General features: G+C 39.2%; 1 protein-coding gene across 8 annotated transcripts; it reads left to right on the top strand.

The window, feature by feature from the left end:
- The first annotated feature begins 1507 nt into the window (after positions 1-1507).
- On the top strand, positions 1508-21299 carry bach1b (BTB and CNC homology 1, basic leucine zipper transcription factor 1 b). Of its 8 annotated transcripts, none has more exons than XM_017489810.3 (5): positions 1509-1635; positions 3134-3410; positions 3593-4756; positions 10237-10443; positions 20196-21299. In XM_017489810.3, the coding sequence occupies exons 2-5, from the start codon at positions 3171-3173 to the stop codon at positions 20607-20609; spliced, it is 2025 nt and encodes a 674-aa protein (XP_017345299.1). In that variant the 5' UTR covers positions 1509-1635; positions 3134-3170; the 3' UTR covers positions 20610-21299. The 8 variants fall into 8 exon arrangements, with proteins under 8 accessions (XP_017345300.1, XP_017345299.1, XP_017345292.1 ...); XM_017489803.3 differs by having other exon boundaries at positions 10225-10443; XM_017489807.3 differs by having other exon boundaries at positions 1525-1631; positions 3159-3410; positions 10225-10443.
- Positions 21300-21611: the final 312 nt, after the last annotated feature.

Here is a 21611-nt window from a genome sequence, read left to right as displayed (position 1 = left end):
ACATCTCCCACCGCTTAAAATCATGCCAGTAGGTGGATTGGCTAAGTTAAATCGCACCTGGGTACGAATGTGATGTGTGTGGGTGTGTGTGCGTGTGTGTGTGTGTGTGTGTGTGTGCGCATATACATACTCTGCCTGTGCCTGGGGCCCCACTGCTCTTTTGCCCCCTTGAATGTACTCATATTGACCTACACAGACACATAGACTGCACAAACCTGTTCAACTTTTACATGTCAGATGAAGTTTAAATTTTTTATATTTTATTACTCTAAATTTCTACATAAATTTCCTACATAATTTCCAACAGGCTTTCCACTAGATTTTGGAGCGTGGCTGGGATTTGACCATTCAGCCACAAGAGCATTAGTGAGGCTAGGCACTGATGTTGGGTGAGGACGCCTGGGGGGCCTCCATCATCCCAAAGATGCTCAGTGTGTTTGAGGTCAGGGCTCTGTGAAGGCCACTCAAGTTATTCCACTCCAACGTTTGCTTTGTGCACAGGGGCATTGTCATGTTGGAACATGTTTGGGCCCTTTATTTCCAGGGAAAGGAACTTGGAGTGCTCCAGCATACAAAGATGATTGTGTGCTTCCAACTTTGTGGCAGCAATTTGGGGAAGGCCTACATTTGTTTGCGTTGGTCACATGTCAACAAACTTGTGGATGAGGACTAAGAGATATTGTAGTTTCAGATTTTTTTTTTTTAATCGCCCACGAAGCATCTCCTTTTGTCAAATTCAACAGGAAACAGTGATATTTTGATAATGTAGTGGTAGAATGTAGTATGCAGTACTCTTTCTCTCATTCATGTTACAGCTGGAACTAATGTCCAAACCGGACTGTTATATGAAAATAATGTACAAATTAGATTTGAGAATTCCTCCATGCTGTGGTATAGCAACAACGGTATGTTTTTTAATTGTTTAATAACAACATAATTTTAATCCATTATTGTGAAGCATCAAGGCCCTGTGAATGAGTTGTTACTATAAAAGCGATAAGAAGGAGCACATTAATGTACACCTGTGATTTACAGTCATTAACTCTCAGGAATTTGTTGTATGCCATCGCCCTTTTTTATGCTGATGCGGCCAAATTTGACCTATTTGTTACTTTATTTATTAATAAGCCGCAGAAGCTTGTTCTTTTAGGCTAAGTAGTTTTAACTGAATTAAGTAGTCACATTTCAGGACTCGACCGATGAGGGATTTTAAGTGCTTTTTACTGTCTTATGCGCGAGGTTTTGCTAAATCAAGTCGCTATCAGACATTTACACGTTTCCACCGCCCGTTACAGACCCTAGAGCAAAAATACCGCTGTTGGAAGTGGTATTACGAGGGAGTGACTGAAACACTGACCGTGGCTGAATCCCAATGAATAGCTATTGGTGAACTACATAGGGTGTGAAAGTCGACATTTTGTACTGTATCTAGGGCGTCTATACAGGGAGTATAAAGGTATTGGGAATGAGCCTCCGTGTTTCAGTGGGCTGGATGATAACAAGTCTTGGCTTTGGTCACATGACGGAAACACAAGCTCCTCCTTGTTTGCTACGATCGGAGGTTTTTTTTTTTTTAAGTTACGTGTATTGTTGACAAATCGAAACGTCTCGAGTTTTACTCGAGTGACATGGTAGGTGAGTATTAACTTTTATCTTGGACGAATGTTTATATCGGTGAAGGATTTACTCGTTACAGTAAGAACGGGAAACACGAGAGAAAAAAAACAGCTTTCCTACCTAACATATGCTGTCAAAGTTTTTCAGACTGGGTGTTTACTACAGTTTGGACTGAAGTTAAATGGGGTGAACACGTGTGTGTTTATATAGAATATGTCAGGATTTCTTAGTAACCAACAACACCACTGTTTTAAATCAAAACGGTTTCACTCGCGTCCTTTTTTCTCCTGACATTTTTCTTTATGACTTTCCCCCGTTTTTTTCCTCCTTAAACTTGGGCAGAACTGAACCTCTCCAGGGCTTTTAGGGAAGTAGGTTGGTGTGTCCGCTGACGTGCGGTGTTGTAGAGTTTCCTCAGAAAGTGACTGGAATATGTGAAGGGAGAGGCGGAGAAATGTGCTGCCTCATCCTTTATCAGCAGCGCCGTGAGTCAGCAACAGCCCCAGCACAGACTCGCCTGACCCCACTTCTCTCTTTACTTTACCTCTGATAACGACCGGCAAGGACACGAACATGGCAGCAGTCACACTGTCTTTGTAATTAGTTTGTATCCGTGTATTAATTTTTTTAAAAAAAAATATATATTAAACAATGATAGGAGATCCCAGGTTTCTTTCATTGAGGCGTTAGTTGTTTATACCCTGACGGTGTTTATGTCTCAGGAACTCGGTCGCTCCCTGCAGGATTGTTCTCTTATCTTACATGTGTACGTATCAAGAGCTATGCTTCTGTCATTGTTTGTTTGTTTGTTTGTTTGTTTGTTTGTTTGTTTATTTATTTTTTAAAGACGTGATGATTGTGGTGACTACTGTATTATAGTTGGTATAGTTACAGTTGTTGATTTGTAAAAGCACAATTGACTGGTCACTTGAATTGAATGGCTTGAAGACTGTGTTGGTCACACTAATGTGTTGGTTAGAAGTTGTTCATTTCTCAAGCTGAAGTTTATTAAATGAAAACAAGCATCGCTTCAACTACAGTTTTATTAAAACTAAGAAAACAGCTGTTTAATAAATTACAGTTTTAAATCTAGCTCATTTGTAGCACTGTGGGTGAAACAGAATGAAACGCTCTTAATAGCTCCAATAAACAAATACACACTTGCCAATTTGAAAAGAGTGAATAGATTTATTAATGTTAATAAAATAAATCCGTGATTTTAATTGGGTCCATGCAGCTTGTCGGTGGAATTAGTTTTGGACCGGAAGTCTGCCTTGGCCCACGTTAACACTTTTTCCTCTTTGTTCCTTCAGAAGCAAGGAGGAAAAAGTGTTAACAGCCCAGAGCGTAGCTCTCTGACTACAGTTTATTTGTCAAGACGTAGTATGTATCAAAGTCCATCTGTTGTAAATCCTGTCAGTGAGATAATGAGCAGCCGCAAATATCTGTCGGCCTCAGTTATGATTAAGTGACAAAATCAACACTTTCACGTTTTTTTTCTTCTTCTCATGTGCAGAATTTCCTCTTTCACTATGATGTAGGTGTAATTTAGCATGACAATGTCGAGCTGCAAGACTTCAGAGTTCACGTTCCAGTCGTCTGTGCACAGTACGCATGTACTACGCTGTCTGGATGAGCAGAGGCAGAAGGACCTCCTGTGTGATGTGACGGTGGTGGTAGAGAACCGCAGTTTCAGGGCTCATCGCTCGGTTCTTGCCTCCTGCAGTGAATACTTCAGCGCCCGCATGACCAACCACACAGGCCAGGGACTCATCATCAATTTGCCTGAGGAAGTAAGTGCATACTGTACTATCTAATGCCCTGTAACACTGACTGCTCTTTACTTTATTACACATTCAGCTATATACAACAAATACATCATTGCTTACCCTTTTGAATAGTATTTCTCAAAAAAATGTCCTTTAAAAAATGAAGTGATTTGATTCCAATGCTTAAAGTGGTTTTGTTTTCCAAGGTATCGACTGAAGGATTTGAACCCTTGCTGCAGTTTGCATACACCTCAAAACTGCTCTTCACCAAAGAGAATGTGTTGGAGATCCATAACTGTGCGACTGTTCTGGGCTTCAAAAACTTGGACAAAGCCTGCTTTGACTTCATCTTGCCCAAATTCTTTGACAGCAGCAAAGGTTCATCGAAGGTCCAGAGGAATCAATGCTGCAAGACCAAATGCTGGAAAGCCAAGGTTGAATCAAGCTTTAACAATGATGGTGCTAATGATACTGGTGATGTATCATCAGCAAGTCAGCCCTTGAAGAAACAGGAGCCAAACATCTCCTCAAATCTCAGTGAAAATGCAGCAAGAAGCTGTAGCCCATGTCAAGTAGAAACTGAGCCAGATACAGAAGCAGAGTCAGACTACTCCTCACTTTGTCCAAAATACCGCAAGTTTCAGCTCGCTTGTGGGAAAGGCCAGTCTTACACAGACACAGAACCAGAGAACACTGAGAGTACCTGCTCTCTAAACTGCCTGCCTTGCTCCAGCTTTGAAACATGTGAGTCTGCAGATACTGTGTCTGTCAAAACCTCAACAGGAATCACTGAGGAGGATACTATGTCCATTTGCTGCACATTAGCAAAGCAATCTCCAGTTGAAACACCTCCAAGTCATTGCTCAGGCAAGACATCTCCACAGATGTGTCCAAAGACTGCATCCTGTAGCCAAGGAGGTTCTTTCCTTCTTCCTCCTCCTCCTCCATCAGCTGGTGAAGTGGTTGAACATTCTTCTGTGCGTGTCATGGGAAAAGACTGCACAGTATCAGATTGTAGAACTGGAACTGTTTGTCTGAACCCAAGAAACGAGCAAAGGAGCAGTGTGGAGATGGAGGTGGCCAACCAACTCAGCACCTGGTCCGACATTTGCAGTTCTCGTGGCTCAGAGCCTGCTTCAGCACATGGCCAAGGCATGGTAATGAAAAGCTCAGAGCTACAATGGCTAAAACAGCTAGAGTGTCCCTTTCTCAGGGATTTGGGTGCAGTGAATGCTCAGGTGCGATGCAGTGAGGTGACATCCCGCTCAGAGGAGTGTTCCTACATTTCCTCCATTCATTCAGGAGAGGACTCTGACAGCTTTGATACTGAGGGGGACAGTGAGTCCTGCACCAGTGAGCAAGCAAGTCTGGTAAGCGTCTTTTTGATTTCTGATACCTTGACATATTAGCACTCAAATGTAGGGCTGCAAAAAAGTTGTATAAAAAATCGTGATCTTGATCTGGTTTGCAATGGAATTTGATTCAAAACAGCGTTGATTCTGTAGCATTTACATTTGGGTAACAATTGCATAAAACAGCACCCCTTATTCGTTATGATCAATGACAATAGATGTTGTACCATATGACCTCATGCACAAACCTGAAGTGCAGCGAGCCTACAGAAGAAAAGGGCAAGAAAAATCATTGGAAAGCTAAACTGTAAGTGAATTTTAAAATGACCCAATTGCCTGCATGTATTGAGAAGGGACACTGCAAAACATTAAATTCCTAATCACTAAACACTTGGTGACTAAATGTATGAAATTAAATACTGAGCAAGTGCATCATGGCTACAGCTGCTGTCTCACACAAAACTTGCCAGTAACACATAACGCATAGAGCATCTTTATCATCTTTGAAGCGAAAGTTCACCCTAAAAGGAAAATTCTGTCATCAATTACTCACCCTCATGTCGTTCCAAACCCATAAGACCTTAATTCGTCTTCGGAACACCAATGAAGACATTTTTATTGAAACCTGGAAGATTTCTGTCCTTCCATTTACAGTCCAGTAACCAAAACTTTAAAGCTCTAAAAAGTTCATAAAGGCACTATAAAAGTAATCCATGTGACTACAGTGGTTTAATCCCAATTTTATGAAGTGATACAAATGCTTTTTGTGTGCAAAAAAAACTTTCTTTATTCACAAAATATCTTCACTTCTACACAGATCTCTGACTCGCATTCACGAGAGAACCACGATGCATGCGTGTTGTGTTGACGCGAGAGTGAAGCAGACATAAAAAGTCCTTTATGTCGAAATCTGCAAACATGTTTGTTACAAAGATTGTTCTATGTGACTCAGTTTGTGTACAGTATACCTTTTCCTCTGCTTTAAACAGTGCAGTGCTTCCGGGTCCAGATGTTCTCGCAAGAGCAGAATGTTTTAGTTTTTTTGCGCACATTGTATTGCTTCATAAAATTGGGATTAAACCACTGGAGTCACATGGATTACTCGATAACATTACGATGCCTTTCGGAACTTTTTGGAGCTTTAAAGTTTTGGTTACTGGACTGTAAACGGAGGGACAGAAATCTCCCGGGTTTCATTAAAAATGTCTTTGTTTGTGTTGAATGTAATTGACGACAATTTTCATTTTTGGGTAAACTATTCCTTTAAGACTTTATAAAGTGGCTTATGAGTTGCTATCATTTGACCTGCTAATTTTTTAACAAACTGTTAATATTACTGGTTTCTTTTTAACTTTGGGAGAACACATTCTGTGCTCTTTAATATGTTTTAAAGTTACAGCAGTAATTCAAAATGCAGATGAGCTGTCTTTAACAAACCTCCACTAGGAAAATGTAGCTACTAGGGATGCACCGAATGTTCAGTGAAAAGGCCGAATAAATTTGACCGAACAATGACGTGTTTGATGACGCGACCAAATAGCCTAGCAACCAGAGTGAGATGTGCGAATGTCACGACCTCCATTTCTGGCAGCGCGCTCGGAGAGATGAGGGGGTGCGCGCATACACGATCTACGTGCACGAGTGCTCAGCAAGTGCATGCTCTTCGGATGTTGACAACCATGACATTGTTTACTGTGGACAAGTGCGTTTGTTTTGTTTCTGTTCCGGAGTATTCTGTCACGTCGCGAGACATAAGGGAGTAGAGTACGGAAGCAGGTAAAGATGTATTTATTTAAGGGCAGGCAGACAAATCCAAATCGTAATAAAAAAAAACGTAGTCAAGACATACAATAGGTCGGACGATCGGCAAACAGGCATGAACGGGGCAAAGCAGGAATCAATGTCGCGATCACAGAAAACAGGGTCACAAAACAAAACAAGAAACATGAGTACAAAGTACTATGGACTGGGAGCGGAAAACCAGCGGGGACTAAATGAACTAATCTATAGTTTAAACTAACTAAATCTATCAAGGAACATAACATTAACAATGTATCTAACTATACTATATCTACTATAATACTCTGCGAAGTGTATAGGGAAACGAGTGGTATATATCCCCAATATAATCAGCCGTATATATAACCGAATGGAACCATTTTTTGCACTCTTATCAATGCACTTTTTATGCACTTTTTTGTTGTAGGCTACAGAGTGTTACATTCTTTCAGCAGTCAGTTATAGGCCTAACATAGGCTATTCAAGGGGGGCTCAAAGATGACCACATAAAAATATTTTTATTGTAATAATTTATTTATTTAAAGTTATATTGTGCCTTGTTGGTAGCCTATGCCTGCTGGAATGAAAAAAAATGTTCAATGTTAAATAAATATTTTGAAATTATAATTTTTGTAATTGATTTTTTTTCTTTGAAAAGCAAGACAAAATAGTAAAAGGCACATTTTGACTATTTAATTTATGCAATGGTGAAAAAAAGGCCAAAATAAATGGAAAAAATGTGTTCGGTATTTGGCCTTCGGGCAAGTTTTTCATTCTCGTCGGCTTCGGCCAAGAATTTTCATTTCGGTGCATCCCTAGTAGCTACCACTGCCTGATGCAGTTATGTAAGAATTTAATAAATAAAACATATTATTCCTTAGAAATTGGTCAAATAATTGCAATTTTAATCATTTACAACCAGAACTTTAAGGGGCTAAGGAAAAAGGGGAATAGCAGGGCAGCTGTTTTATGGCTAGGGATAGAACAAATTTCCAGGCTAGAAAAATTTTAATATACAGTGGATATTTCGCATAAGTATTCACCCCCCTTGAACCTTTCCACATTTTGTAGTGTTACAACCTGGAATTGAAATGGACTTAACTTTTAACATTTGATTTACACAATATGTCCAGTATTTGAAGGTGCAAAAACATTTTTTATTGCCTTTATATTTATGACACAAATAAAACAAAAATAATTTGTTGATGCATAAGTAAGATATATAAAAAATGATCTAGTTTATCCCTGCAAAGCACAACATGACAATACTTCCACCTTCCATACTTCCACCTTCACCTTCCACTCTTCAGTGTGTGGCTGGTGTTCAGGGTGATGAGCATTGTTGGATTTCCACTTGTGGCTTCCTCTAGGCAGTTCCACAGTTGTGCCATATTCTGTAAATTTCTATATGGATTTAATGGTGCTTTGCAGGTTGTTGAAATTTTGGGATTATTTTTTATAACCAAACATTGATTGGTACTTTACTAAACTCTTTTGATAGCTCTGTCACCTTCATGCTGTTTGCATCGGTTCTCTCTCGGTCTCCCAGGAACAGGTGTATATATGTTCTGATCATATTACACTGTAATTCCACACAGGTGGACTCCAATCAGCTAATTATGTGACTTCTGGTGGGGACAGGTTGCACCAGAACAGATTCAGGGTTTTTACAGCAACAGGGGTGAATATTTATTGAAAAGTTTTACATTAATTATTTTATAAAGCACACTTTTTGCAAGGCACTTGAGGAATGAAGTGAAGAAACAATTCCAGGTCCACTGCTTGGCAAATGACTGTTTTTAAAATATATAATTGGTATATGCATTGAAATTAAATGTACCTTTAAATGCCTCTAAATTGTTTATAGGGTTTTTTAATTTTAAAGTTATAAAAACCTATTCTAAAGAACTCGGATGTTTTCCAATAGTCCATGCTATAGAAGTCTAATGACCAATTGTGCAATAACAGCACTTGTGGTGCAATAACTGTGCTTGTTGAGGGCCTATAAAATGTTGGTAGTGTTCTTATGTTGCATGATTGCTGACCCATAACCAGCTTTATTGAAAAGGCAAAAGTCCACTAGATCACAAAAAAAAAGGCCTCATGTTGGGCAGACACAGGCACACACTATAATAAACCAGTTACAGTTTTATATGTACATTTACATTTATTCATTTAGCAGATAATTTTATACAAAGTGACTCACAAATGAGGAAATACAAGCAAAACAAATTTATTGTAAACAAACAATGCAAAGAATTAATGATAGCCAGGCCAGGTTTTGTTAATAGTTTACGATTGCACTGTCATAATTTTTCAGTGCTGTGAGGCTAGAAACTTAGATGATAAAGTGGATATTGTACTTATAATTCAGGGAAAGACCCAGTGTAATAAACAACTCATTGTACAAATCTTTCACAAGCTTTAGGTACAATAATACAATGTTTACTTTTGGCACATATTAACAAAATTATATTACTGTTGTTTTAAGATAGTAAAAAAACAATGAAACAATATAGCCAACAGCAGTTAAGGGGTCAAGCACTTTCTCGCTCCCACCCCACGACACAGGAAGAGCAGAAGCCACTGGGGCCATCAGCTCTTATTTGCAGGGACATATATTAAATTTGATTTAAATTTCAATACAACAAGCTTTCGGCTTTAATTTGAGTGTATTCCAGCATCACTCTATAAATTTTGGAGCACCAAAAGGCCCAGGAGACCATGGAAAACATCTGTGATTGATGATAGAAGAATTCTTTCCCTGGTGAAGAAAAAAACCTTTCACAAAAGTTGGCCAGAACAAGATCAACCTCCAGGAGGTAGGTGTATCTGTGTCAAAGTCAGCAATAATAATAAAAAAAAGCCTTCACTAGAGTAAACACATATGGTTTACCACAAGATGTAAACCATTGTTAAGGTTCAAATCAGGAAGACTTAAATGGACAATGACCTGAAGCACATTTTAAAACCAACCCAAGACTTTTTTTAAAGGCAAAGAAAAGCAATGTTCTGCAATGGCCAAGTCAATCACCTGACCTGAATCAAATTGAGCATGCATTTCACTTGCTGAAGGCAAAATGCCCCTGGAACAAGCAGGAACTGAGGACAGCTGCAAAGGATTTGCAACCAAATATTAAAAATGGCAATTTAATTTATGATTGTTCATTTGCCCAGTTGCTTTTGCTCCCATAAAAAGGTGGGGGCCATATATAAAAAGTGCTGTAATTCCTACACCTTTCACATGATTTGGGTATGAATATGCTCATATTAAAGCTGAAAGTCTGCACTTATTAGTTTATATTCATTATTGAAGTTCAAGTCCAATATACTGTGGTAGACAGCTACAATAACAGTAATTACAATAACCTTGTCAATGTCCAAATATTTATGGACCTGTCTGTATATGCCAAGTTTGGTGTCAAAATAATAGCATTTCTGAGATGTGACCTTACTTCCTTTTTGGTGACCTTGTCATAAAGTTTATTTGCATGTTGTGGACAAACTGTACCACTATTATTTATCAAAAATCTGAGAAACAAGTTGTTTGTTAGTCTCACAATGTTGTGATCCAGATTTTGTCATGAATTGACAATTTTTCACAAAAGGAAAGGAATTTTATAAAATCAAAATGTCTGACTTCCTGTTCGACAAAACTTTGAATTCATTACTTCAAGAATGCAAAACAGGTTGACTGAAATTTCCAGCTTCTTGCACAGATGCAGCTGCCATTTTCTGTGGAGGGCATCGTATCGCTGAGCCGCAATGACTTCCAGCAGATGTTGAAGACGCAGCGGCTGACACGTGAACAGCTCGATTTTGTGCATGATGTACGGCGCCGCAGCAAAAACCGTATTGCTGCTCGTCACTGCCGCAAGAGGAAACTCGAGTGCATCCACAACCTGGAGTGTGAAATTGAAAGACTGGTAAGTGACTGATGTGTTGATTCTTTCCTTCTAAACACAGGTAATTACGGTGGACCTGTAGTGCACAACACAATGAAATTTAAAAAGCAAACATAAGTTAACAATACAACGGAATCAAGCCGCAATACAACGGAATCAAGCCGCAACACAACGGAAATGCTCCCAACCACTAGGGGACAGTGTTGGCATGGGAAAGAAAATACGAGTACAATGTAAAAATACTTCTTTACAAGTACTGTAAATAAACACGTAAGCAAAAGACACTAAATATGTTTTTGTGTTTTAATGCCTAAAACAAAAGAACTCATTGTGCAAATTCAGGCGCTTTTTTTTTTTTTTTTTTTTTTTTTAACACTAAAAGCTCCAGAAACATCACATGTACGGTGCCTGTAAACCACGTCATCAGACGTAATTTTATAGCCATACCCCTGTATGACAAAGCTACCCAACATCTCGTTCCCTTCTCACGGAACAGGGTAACATGCATGACCCAGATGTTCCCTTTCAAAGGGAACTTAACGTTGCTTGAGCTTCACGCCGTGGGAATGAGTATACACACTCCATCATACTGAGGGTATGGCCTGTCCAAAAACGGTCTTGACCTGAGGGTCACTGCAAGATCCTTGACCAACCTGTAATACTGAATGAATGTGTGCAGCATAGACCACCTTGCCACAGCACACACATCCTGTAAGGGTACCCCTTAGATAACGCCTTTTGCCCAGGCAACCCCCCAGTGGAATGAGCCCCTATGCCCAGAGGCTTAGCGAGACCGCGCGCCTCATAAGCAATAGAGATTACTTCCACTATCCAAATAGAGATGTGCTGCTTTGACACAGCATCACCTCTACTGTCACTACAAAGCAGACCAGCAACTGCTTCGCCTTATACCCCTGGCCAGAGTGGTGGAAGTACACAGAGCCCTCACTGGACACAGTAGGTGCAGTATTCCTCATTCCGGTGTAAGGAACACAGGAGGGCAGAAAGCCTGCAACACTACTAGCAGAGCAGCAGACATAGGTGCATAGGATATAATCTAGCCTAGGATATAGGGAGGCCTTGGCTAATCCAGGGGCAAAGTCAAGGCAGGAAGGGGCAAAAGAGATGTCGGGGCCAGCCAAAAGAACCACCTTTAGGCTCTGAAGCTGACTCTAAGGGTTCAAATGCGGTGCCTGACTGAATTTCCAGGACCACAGAAGGTCCCAGGAAGGTATGCATGGTCTGCAGATGGGCCTCAGTCATCTGACACCACGCATAAACCTCGAAGTTAGAGGATGTTGCCCCACAGAGGCTCCATCAATAGGGGTGTGGCTGGCTGAAATGGTAGCTATGTAGACCCTTATTGTAGAAGTAGCCAACCCTGCTGAGAAACTTTATTGTAAGAATTCCAGGCATGTAGCTATTGTGCAGTTTACTGGGTCTCACTGACATTCCTCATACCACAATAAAAAAAGTTGCCTCTTGAATGCATAGTTTTCTTGCGGATGGCGCACTAGTGTTTACCATGGTCTCTGCATCCTCGGTTGAGAGGCTGGAATCTTAAAGTTGGTACCCCACAGGGGCCAGACCCACAGTTTCCATAGTTCCAGCTGAGAATGATAAATCAACCCTCTGGATTGAGATAATAGATTCATGCAAATGAGAATCTCCCAGGGAGTGCCGTCCAGCAGAGATATCATCTCCGAGAACAATATTTGAGCTGGCCAATCAGGTGCTGCTAGCAGCAGATGTAGCACAATCTTGGCAAACTCTCGCTAGAGCCTGTGGGAGCAGAGCAGTCGGGGGGGAAAGGTGTACAAACATGACCTTGGCCACGTGTGTACCATGGTGTCCAGCCCTAACCTCCGCCATATGAACTCTCCCACTATGCACACCTCCCGGGCCTCAGCCCCTGCATCGACAGGATGTCTGCCCAGATTGTACATTGCATACTGACACAACTTCCCCTCTGCCAGAGAAAAATTACAGGTGAAAATTCATGTCAAAGGAAAAGACCAGTAGGGGGCAGTCATGTTTCATTTGAACAAACATGGCTTGCTAGTCAAGTCTTTGTTTGACTTGTTTATTACTGAACCTGCACCATCACACGCCGCGCCAACCATCATAAGCCGTGCCAACCACCACCACAAGTAAATTCTCAATCTGTGGGAAACACTGACCATTAAACTAAAGCACTTTGCTAGCGGTTAGTCAACTCACCCAAACGCATCCTGTAAGAGATTAATCAGATTCATACACAACATAAATGCGATATTACAACCTGCATCTGTAACAACACATTTGATAAATGTTGGCAAATTTTTAATACACAATATTTGAATATTTGGTTTAATTTTGATCGATTCAAACAGTATAGGTACTATAACTATAGTATTTAAATTAACATGGTTAAAGTGTGTGTGGGTGTGTGGGTGGTAGAATAACGTAGTGGTAATGTGGTTGTTGGAGAACACCAGCAACATGGGTTCAATCCTCAGAGTTTCATTTTACTCAGGGCATTGAATATATATGATCAAATCATGTTAATGTAAAATTATGTTAATGTAACTCAATTCAATCACGTGGAGCTGATGTACGTATTTGAATGAAATAAATTAAATGAGCTTTTTTTCAGTGTGTGGACTGTGTTAATTTTTTCACTAGTGAAACTTTAAATCTAAGAAAAGTACAAAAATTTCCATTGGCAAGAAAAGAGAAAATGGAATTCATTCAACACTAATTTGAGGAAGGACATTCATATTTACACATGCACACACAAATTGACTTTATACACTGAAAAAATGTTCATTAAATGAATCTTGTAATTAGAATTTTTTAAAAATTAGGTTTAGCATATTAACCCATAATATCCTCTAATATTAAACCATATGCAACCATATATTAAACCATAATAACTGTAATATTAAACCATATGTAAACCATACATAATATTTTTTCTAAAATCTAACCGACCACACATTACTATTTTCACTTTTTTTTTTGTGCTATGTGTTTAGCTACAGTATGTTGTTCCATGCGCCACCTGATGGTTATTGTGTGAAGCACAACAAATGAATTTATATTCTAAGAAGCATGCCTGTAGGTTGCTGCATACTCACACTTGACGTATCACGTGAAACCACGTGAAAAAACACACATTCTTAAAGGCTACATCGGTAATTGAGCCTGTCTGAACAGGGGGCATGAACGTAACCCTCTCTGGTGATTGATATATGAGACTACCTCTGTACTGTCTGCCATAACTAACACATGGTGATCTCTCAGTGCTAGGAGTACGGCCCACACTTATAAGCAATTTATATGCCACACTTGATGAGGGCCGCTTGGGTCTGCACTTATATAGTGCTTATTTAACTTTAGCGGTTCCAAAGCGCTTTACACTGGTTCTCTAGAACAACATCTCAATGTTGAATCGCCAACTTCCTGGACCATGCTAGAATTAATCAGTCCTCCAGGTAGTTTAGCACACAGATGTGTGTGTCACCCTGGAGTCGCAAAGGCGCCAGCACAGCATCCATGCACTTCGTGAAGGTGCAAGGGGATAAATCTCGCGAAAGGAAGAACCTATATTGATGTGCATTGCCTCCAACCGCGAACCTCAGGAACTTCCTGTGACTGGGCAATGGACTATGCGTCTTTTTTAGATCTGTCATCACAAACCAATCCTCGAACTGAATCTGTGGAATGATGAGCATCAACATCCTGAACCTGTATGTCCGAACAGTATGTTTCAGATGATACAGATCTAAAATTGGACGCATACTCCTGTCTTTTCTGTGGACCAGTAAATAATGGCTATAAAAACCTCCCTGTCTATGACCCCTTTGTCCAAGAGTAATCTGCTTCCTAGGCTAACATCAGGCTCTGCTTTGTGCTGACTACTGTGGCGAGCACACCTCTGAAACAAAGGGTCGAACTGTGAACTTGACCCGGTGCCCTTTTCTATGGACGACAGAACCCATGGAAATACATTTGGCAGTAGTTTCCACGCTGTTACATGGTCTCTGACTTGTTGACCCTAGAAAACTGAAAACTTGGGATTATCTTGACTAGGGGAGCCCTACAGTAATACTCGGGGCTAACTGCCCTAACAACCTCTCATCTCATGATACCTCCGTGGCCTCTCAGGACAGCTTATTTTTGCCTTTTTGGTACTGATTATCATTTTAAAATCAGGCCTACTAGCAGGCTGCGACTGTGTCCACCCAGTCCCCCTGGCTTTCTGCTGGGGGAGGTGGGCCGCCACACTCTCTTCTGTGCCTCCCTCACAGTTAAGCAGGTTTGCCTGGTAGGCCTGCAACACTGCTATTGTATGCAAAGACCCACAAGCAAGACCCTTTGCTGCATGGTTTTGACAATCACTGCCGAGGTGGTCTTACATGGCTTGGATGTCAAAGCTGGCCCCCCTGATTTTGCTGCATTCGATGGAGAGAGCTAGCTCACAAGTGCCTAATCCACCTTCGGCATAACAAAATAACCGTACTGTTTATCCTCTGCGATGGCCGAACAATCCGAAGTCATGGAGTTATAAACACAGCTTTCCCCAGAATCTGAAACTTTATGTTGCACTTCCAGGGGAAAAAGGGGAATTTTTCAGTGGTGTGTGGGAGCGCTGTTATTCTCACTGGCTCTGCCTTCTGGCTCCTTGGAGTCGGAGAGGGTGGGTTGACTCTCCATACCAGAAGGAAAAGTTGCTTTGTGAACTCCAAAACCCGGAAGCAGAGAGTGAGATCCGGAGGAAAGAGCGAGAGATAGAGCAGTGCTCGTCTCTGGTTCCCTCTCCAGACCCCCAGGGTCCTGAGGTTTTGAAGCCTGAGCCGGGTGCAGAGGTGCTTCATTATGAAGCATTCACAATGAGTGCATTCAGCCCCCTCGAGGGCTGCCACAGCAAGCTCCACTCCCATAAACTTCATACATAAAATATGTCCACCCCCCCCATCCAGGAGGGCCATTTTATCGATTAGTTGTCACAGCGCTAGTACCATTTGCTGGTTAGCTGACATACTGATGTGAATATAGTGGTAAATAGTGGTAAAAAGTAAGGATAACTTACTCTTTTATGCTCTGCTCATTTATGCATTTATGCTCTGTTGGTAATTTTTTTTAAACATTTTTTTATTACATTTTTTTTTTTTTTTTAAAGTAGTGCCTGGGTAACCTTACCAGTCTACTTCAAGTGTTCACTAAAGTCATATAGTCAACAGTAAATTCTTATAAAAATGTATCTAGTGTAGTTGCTTTGGTTTATGCCATCACTTCCTTTACTCATATTGGTTTACTAGTTATAATATCAGTACACTATACTAGTTATAATATTAGGTAGAATAGACATCAAAATAAGTAACATACTGGAAAAACTGCAAAAAAAAAAACCAACTCCCTGCTGTGATTCTGTTAGAACAGTTTACAGCAAAAAAAGACGACTGAACTGTCAAGGGTTTCAGGTGCATGTTGGAAAGTATTTTCCAACTTGCACATTCATGAAGCTACTGTCATGTACAAAACTGCCAATGACCTCATCAACCATGCCCTTTTATTATTATTATTATTATTATTATTATTATTATTACTATTATTATTATTATTATTTAAGTAAATCCTATAAAACACAATTAGTATATGGAAAAAATACTAGGGGAGACATCAAGGGCAACTGAACTTATAAAAAACTACAGAACACGATTCCCTAACATAATTTGTATATATGCAACTTAAAATACAAAGGTTAAAAATTGAACTCCAGCCAGCCACTAAAGGGCCTCAGAGACATTTTGGCCACACCTTTTCACCCCTGTTATGACAGCCACCCATATATACAGTCATTTTATGGAATATATTGCTTTCACTGTCTGATAGTAGGCTGATTGTCAATAACAACAAACAACAACATCACTCACCTATCACTGTAGACATTCTTGCCTAGCCTGCATCAATGCTGCTTTGTGCTGCTAGTAATGATCTCATGTTGACTTTTATGTTTATGATGCTTTATCAGGATACTTGTATTATTGGAAGTTGCTGTAGTTCCTCCTCTTGATAATTTCCTAGAACACATTTTGCAGTCTGCTTTGAATTGATCATTATTTGGGAAAAACATCATGATTCCTGCCATTTCACGTCATCTGTTCATATGCTAGCCTTAGGTCACACAGTATCACCTGATATTGGATGTTGGTATTGGGGCATCTTTCATGAATACGAGCATGAGTAAATGAACTCAGTATCCGGTTGATACCCAATACCAGTATTATTATCGCTGCATTCCTAGTAGCGACCAAGTGAGGGGTTTGACATTAAAAAAGCAAGGTGGGGTATGGCATGCTTAAACACTTTTCTATATTCACAGACCCAGTTGTCGGTCCTCAAGTGTCTACCAGTCATCAGTAAGAATAATCGGTGGAGCTTTATTTATTCAACAGTTAGTGTTAATTTATAATAATTATAAAATATATAATTTGAATTATATTTACATTAAATACAATAAGTTGAATGAATGTGTCTCGCTGTGTAATAGGGTTCAGTTAAACACTCACTGTAGTGAAAGCTAATCTCTGAGCAAAGGTCTACAAGGCTATTATTTTCCAAATATTGTAGAATAGATTAGTTTATTAATCTGTTCATGTGTAATCTAATTAATATATGAATCATTAATTAGTCATGTTTGTTACTTTTGTATTCCTAAATGTGTTCATTGTTCAGAGGGTTGTGTGGTGGGCACACATGCACTGCTATTAAAAGAATCTGAATTAAGTGGTTAGCAATTACCTGAATAATTGTACTTTGTTACTATACTTGAGTATTATTTTGCGGGGTATTTATTGTTAAAATTGAATACTTGTATGTGAGTAATTGTAATTGAGTATTACATTTCTAATAAACAAAACACACTTTTTACTTCTTATATTTTTATTTATACCTTCGGAATACTCATTACAGATCACAAAGGTCTCTTCTTCTCTCATCTAACTAATGACTATATACCATATGTCAATTGGCTGGGCTTCCTCTCATTTTATTTAAATTTCACTTTAAAGCATTCAATGAAGTTAAATCAATAGAGAGAAAACGATCAAGAATCATACCAATTCATCATCTACAGTAACCTTCACAATGTAGTTAAAGCTATCTGTGTGCATTTGAAGATGGATAAGCTGCTGGACTGCAGTGTCAAACTTGAGGATGAGCGGCCCAACCCTACCTCAGTATAATGTTTCAATATAATAGCGTAAGCAAAGACTCAAATTAAATGATGTAAATTTTCTTCCCTTCGTAGAAGTCATGAACTCCATCTAGTTTGAAAAAGCATGCTGAGGTAAATTTTGCTAATTTGCTAACATTATCTTATTCTTCTTCTATAATTGTTATTATCATTATTATTATTATTATTATTATTATTATTTACCAGTAATGCAAGGCAAATTCTAGGTAATTGTAAATATTTGTTATCAGTATGATATATATATATATATATATATATATATATATATATATATATATATATATATATATATATATATATATATATATATATATATATATAATCTTCTGATTCATTAGTAAACTGCATGGTCATGTATATGACCAGTGAACTTACAGAGATTGAATGATATTTTCAGGCAATATGGCATAGTTGTTTACAGCAGTTTTAGATTAGTAACAGGATTTACACAAGTAAATTTACAAAGGTTTTTACACAAAAACACATAAAAACACTTAATTTCATCTGTTGAAAACCTTTACTTTTTATGTTTAATACTCTTTTAACTTTTACTTAAGTACATTTTTGCCTTGATACTTTCACTTTTAATTGGGTGTGATTTATAAAAATGAATTAGAACCTATCGCACAAACACTTCTTATACTCCTGCTAATTGACCTTCAGCCACATTATTAACTTTCTGCTTCACTGAAGACTTTCTTATGTGCCAGGCAGATTAAAAAAAAACAAAAAAAAAAAAAAACAAGCATGGGTGAGATTGGTCAAACTTTCTGCAGGAAATCAGGCATCATTGGTCAAAATTCCTTTGGGTACAGGCAGGAGTCTGGTTGAAAAATACTTCTTGCCCACACCTCTATCCTGCATATGTCAATATAAACTATCATTAATCACTGAATAATGACTCCCCAACTAACCATGGTCAAAGGCATGAGCCTTGTCTCCTGACTGCCCATGAAGGAAATTCACAGGGAAGGTTGGGAAGTGTTTACCTTCCCACCCCCTCGTTCTCCCTGACTTAGAGCTGCTGTTGACAGCCATATTCCCACACCTTGATTTGCTAATGCAGATCCCATCCACAAGCATTTGACAGCTCTTGGAAATTTGACCTATTTGTGTCCAGGATTAGTGGATGGAATAGTCACTACCTTCAAATTATGTTTTTTTTTGTGGTCGTGTTGAGACACTGGTCCTGGAAATGCCTTGGCTCCTCAAAGCACTAGCTCACCTGCACGGGCCTTACCCAGAGAGGAAAAAAAGGGATGGTGGGGATAGACAATATAAAGTTGATATACGAGGTGGGGACACAGAGGGGATCTCATTTCTGGGCAGTAGGGATGGGAGAGCGTGTGAACATGCGTCCCAAAGCTGTTGCACATACTGTAGGTGAACAGGTGGCCAATCTTGCTGAAAGTCAGACACAGAACATCTGATTATGTTGTTCAGGGACACAGCCTGATGGCCTGAATCAGTTGGTTGTACTCCAGCTGGTTCTGGGCTGGTATCTGCCATTAGCTCGGCTTCCCCAAACAGCAGAGACAGTCCATTAGGCTCCAGGCAGCAAGCTCCAGAGACTTGTTCCTCAGACTGTGCCTTAAAGTGTTAGTGATGTTTGGCCCACAGGTTGAGCAGGGCCTGGTGTTAGGCTTGATGGAGCTGAGAGATTTAATCACCTGAGTCAAGTCAAGTCAAGTGGCTTGAGATTAATCTGTCCTTTAGGTTTTTTTTTTTGCATCTCTGTAAGAGTATGGTAGGCAGAAAGAGGAAAAATGACACATTTTTGTTTCTTCTATTTTTTTTTCTAGAGTGTTTTTTAGGAACATTCTTGCAAATATAAATCACTTCTCAAAATTTAAATATACAGCACACACACAACATTTCATTCTCATAGCTCAGGCCATTGTCAAATTCCATAGGATTTGTTCCAATCTCCATGGTCCTGCTCTTTATCTGCAGAGAGATGCAGAGAGAGGAAACACAAATAGTTTATTGTAAATCATACACTGGTGTAGGTACTCAGTCATTACCTGCTCGTTCTCTGTGACTCCTCCCTTCTGTTACAGCTGGTGCTTAAACATGCCTCCTTTGCCACAGCCATCATAACCAGACTAGTGACCATTTGTCATGGTAGAAATGAAAGCTTTGTTATTACTTGTACACGGAGTGCCATACTAACTGAACAGCTTTATCATCCTAGTTAACATTGTTTGCTATATAGTATGTACCTATGGTGGGATACTACTTTGGTTTACAGTTAGGTATTGTAGTAAACATATTTGGACTGTATTCTCATTTGTATACATCACCTTGAAGAAAGCTTTTCAGAGTATTAAATATTCTAATAAAATAATAGAATATTTATATTTTCACAAAAACAGCAGCTGAAGGAAACACAAAGATTAGCATTTTTTCTGGCAAAATTATCAAAACAATTGAATAGGACTTATGTCCTGTGATCTTTTTCTTTCTTATGTTCAGTTAGATATTCATTGGAATGCATGGGTTTGACACTTGCTTGCTTTTTTCTGTTCCACAGCGGTGTGAGAAAGACAAGCTGAAGACTGAGAAGCTGCAACTGGACCAGATGAGGCTGAAGATATGGGAGAATTACTCAGTTCTGTATGACAGGCTGTGTGCTGAGGCCAAACTGCAGCCTGAGCAGCTACAGGTGTTTGCCAAGTATACCTCTCTGGCAGAATGCCCTTTCTCTACCCACCTGTCTACCAAAGCGCAGCTTTACCACTGCTGTGAACCTGAGCTCCAGCCCTTAGCATCATGCATTGGCACTGACACTTGCATCTATGAGCCTGGCACCTCCACCAGATCTGCCAACACTCAGAATCATGCAGCTTCAGATCTCCGATCTACTGAACCTCCACACACAGGGAACAGAGAGACCATGTCCATCTCTCCAGACCAAATCGGTAAACTTGAAACAAATAAATTATAAGGTGCTTCCTTTTACATTGTTTGTAAATCAAGAACTGTGCTTGAATTTTTTTTTGTTTACTATATGAATCAAACATTTATTGTTGACAATCAGTTTATTAGATTAGATCAGTGTATTCAAGTCTTTTCTCTTTATGGTTGTATGTTGCTTCTCTTATGTATGAAGGTAAGGTTTGTTTCTTAGTGTTCTATGAACTTTTTGGTGAACCAAATTATATTTTTTATACTTCTAAGGTAGGTTCCGCATAATTATACTCCCATGGACTTTTTGACCATCACTTCTTGACCATCCTGATCATTTGAGTCCTGAAGAGGTAATTAAAGATATTGTATTACATATGGAGTATATAGCATTAATTATGGCTGAGGAGCAAGGTGTACAGATGGCCCAGGTATATGTGAATTTTAGGATGATTTTCTAATGTACATTTTTATGACAATCAAAACCTGGGCTACATAAACTGCTTCAACTAACTATGTTATTGGCACAGTTTTGTCTTAAAGCAAATGTAATTGTAACAGGCCATTACAGGGTGAAACATTTATAATATTTTTTTTCCTCTCAAATATCAATATTTTAACCTGATAGTTTTGATTATGTTGTTACCTCTGCGGTTTTCTTGCAAGGGGCCATATTATTTCATTTGTCTTACAAGACAACTCAATAAATTGTTTGAACTTTTTAACTTCACTAAGCACTGGATTGATTCATTTGTACAGAATCTAGCAGTCAGTTTGATAAGCAATTTGATCTTGATTTTATCATTTGTACAGTTATATTTTTTTACATTAATGTTCATTGTTAGTCACTACTGTGAGTATTTGTTGGAAGGAACAAGTATTTCACCAGCAGCTGGCAGCACATGACTCTAATAACTTTGGTAACAACCAGTCTTAGTCAAGGTTTAGTAGATTTCATCTGGTAATAAATGCAGCTCAAGCAAGCAACATGATCACCCAGCGCCTTGTCGTTTTATCGTTCTGAAATGTTTGTCTTCAGAGA

The sequence above is a fragment of the Ictalurus punctatus genome, chromosome 16 (genome assembly GCF_001660625.3).
Source record: "Ictalurus punctatus breed USDA103 chromosome 16, Coco_2.0, whole genome shotgun sequence".
NCBI classification, from domain to species: domain Eukaryota; kingdom Metazoa; phylum Chordata; class Actinopteri; order Siluriformes; family Ictaluridae; genus Ictalurus; species Ictalurus punctatus.
The sequence above is the reverse complement of the archived record's forward strand: the minus strand, read 5'-3'. Positions and strand labels throughout refer to the sequence as shown.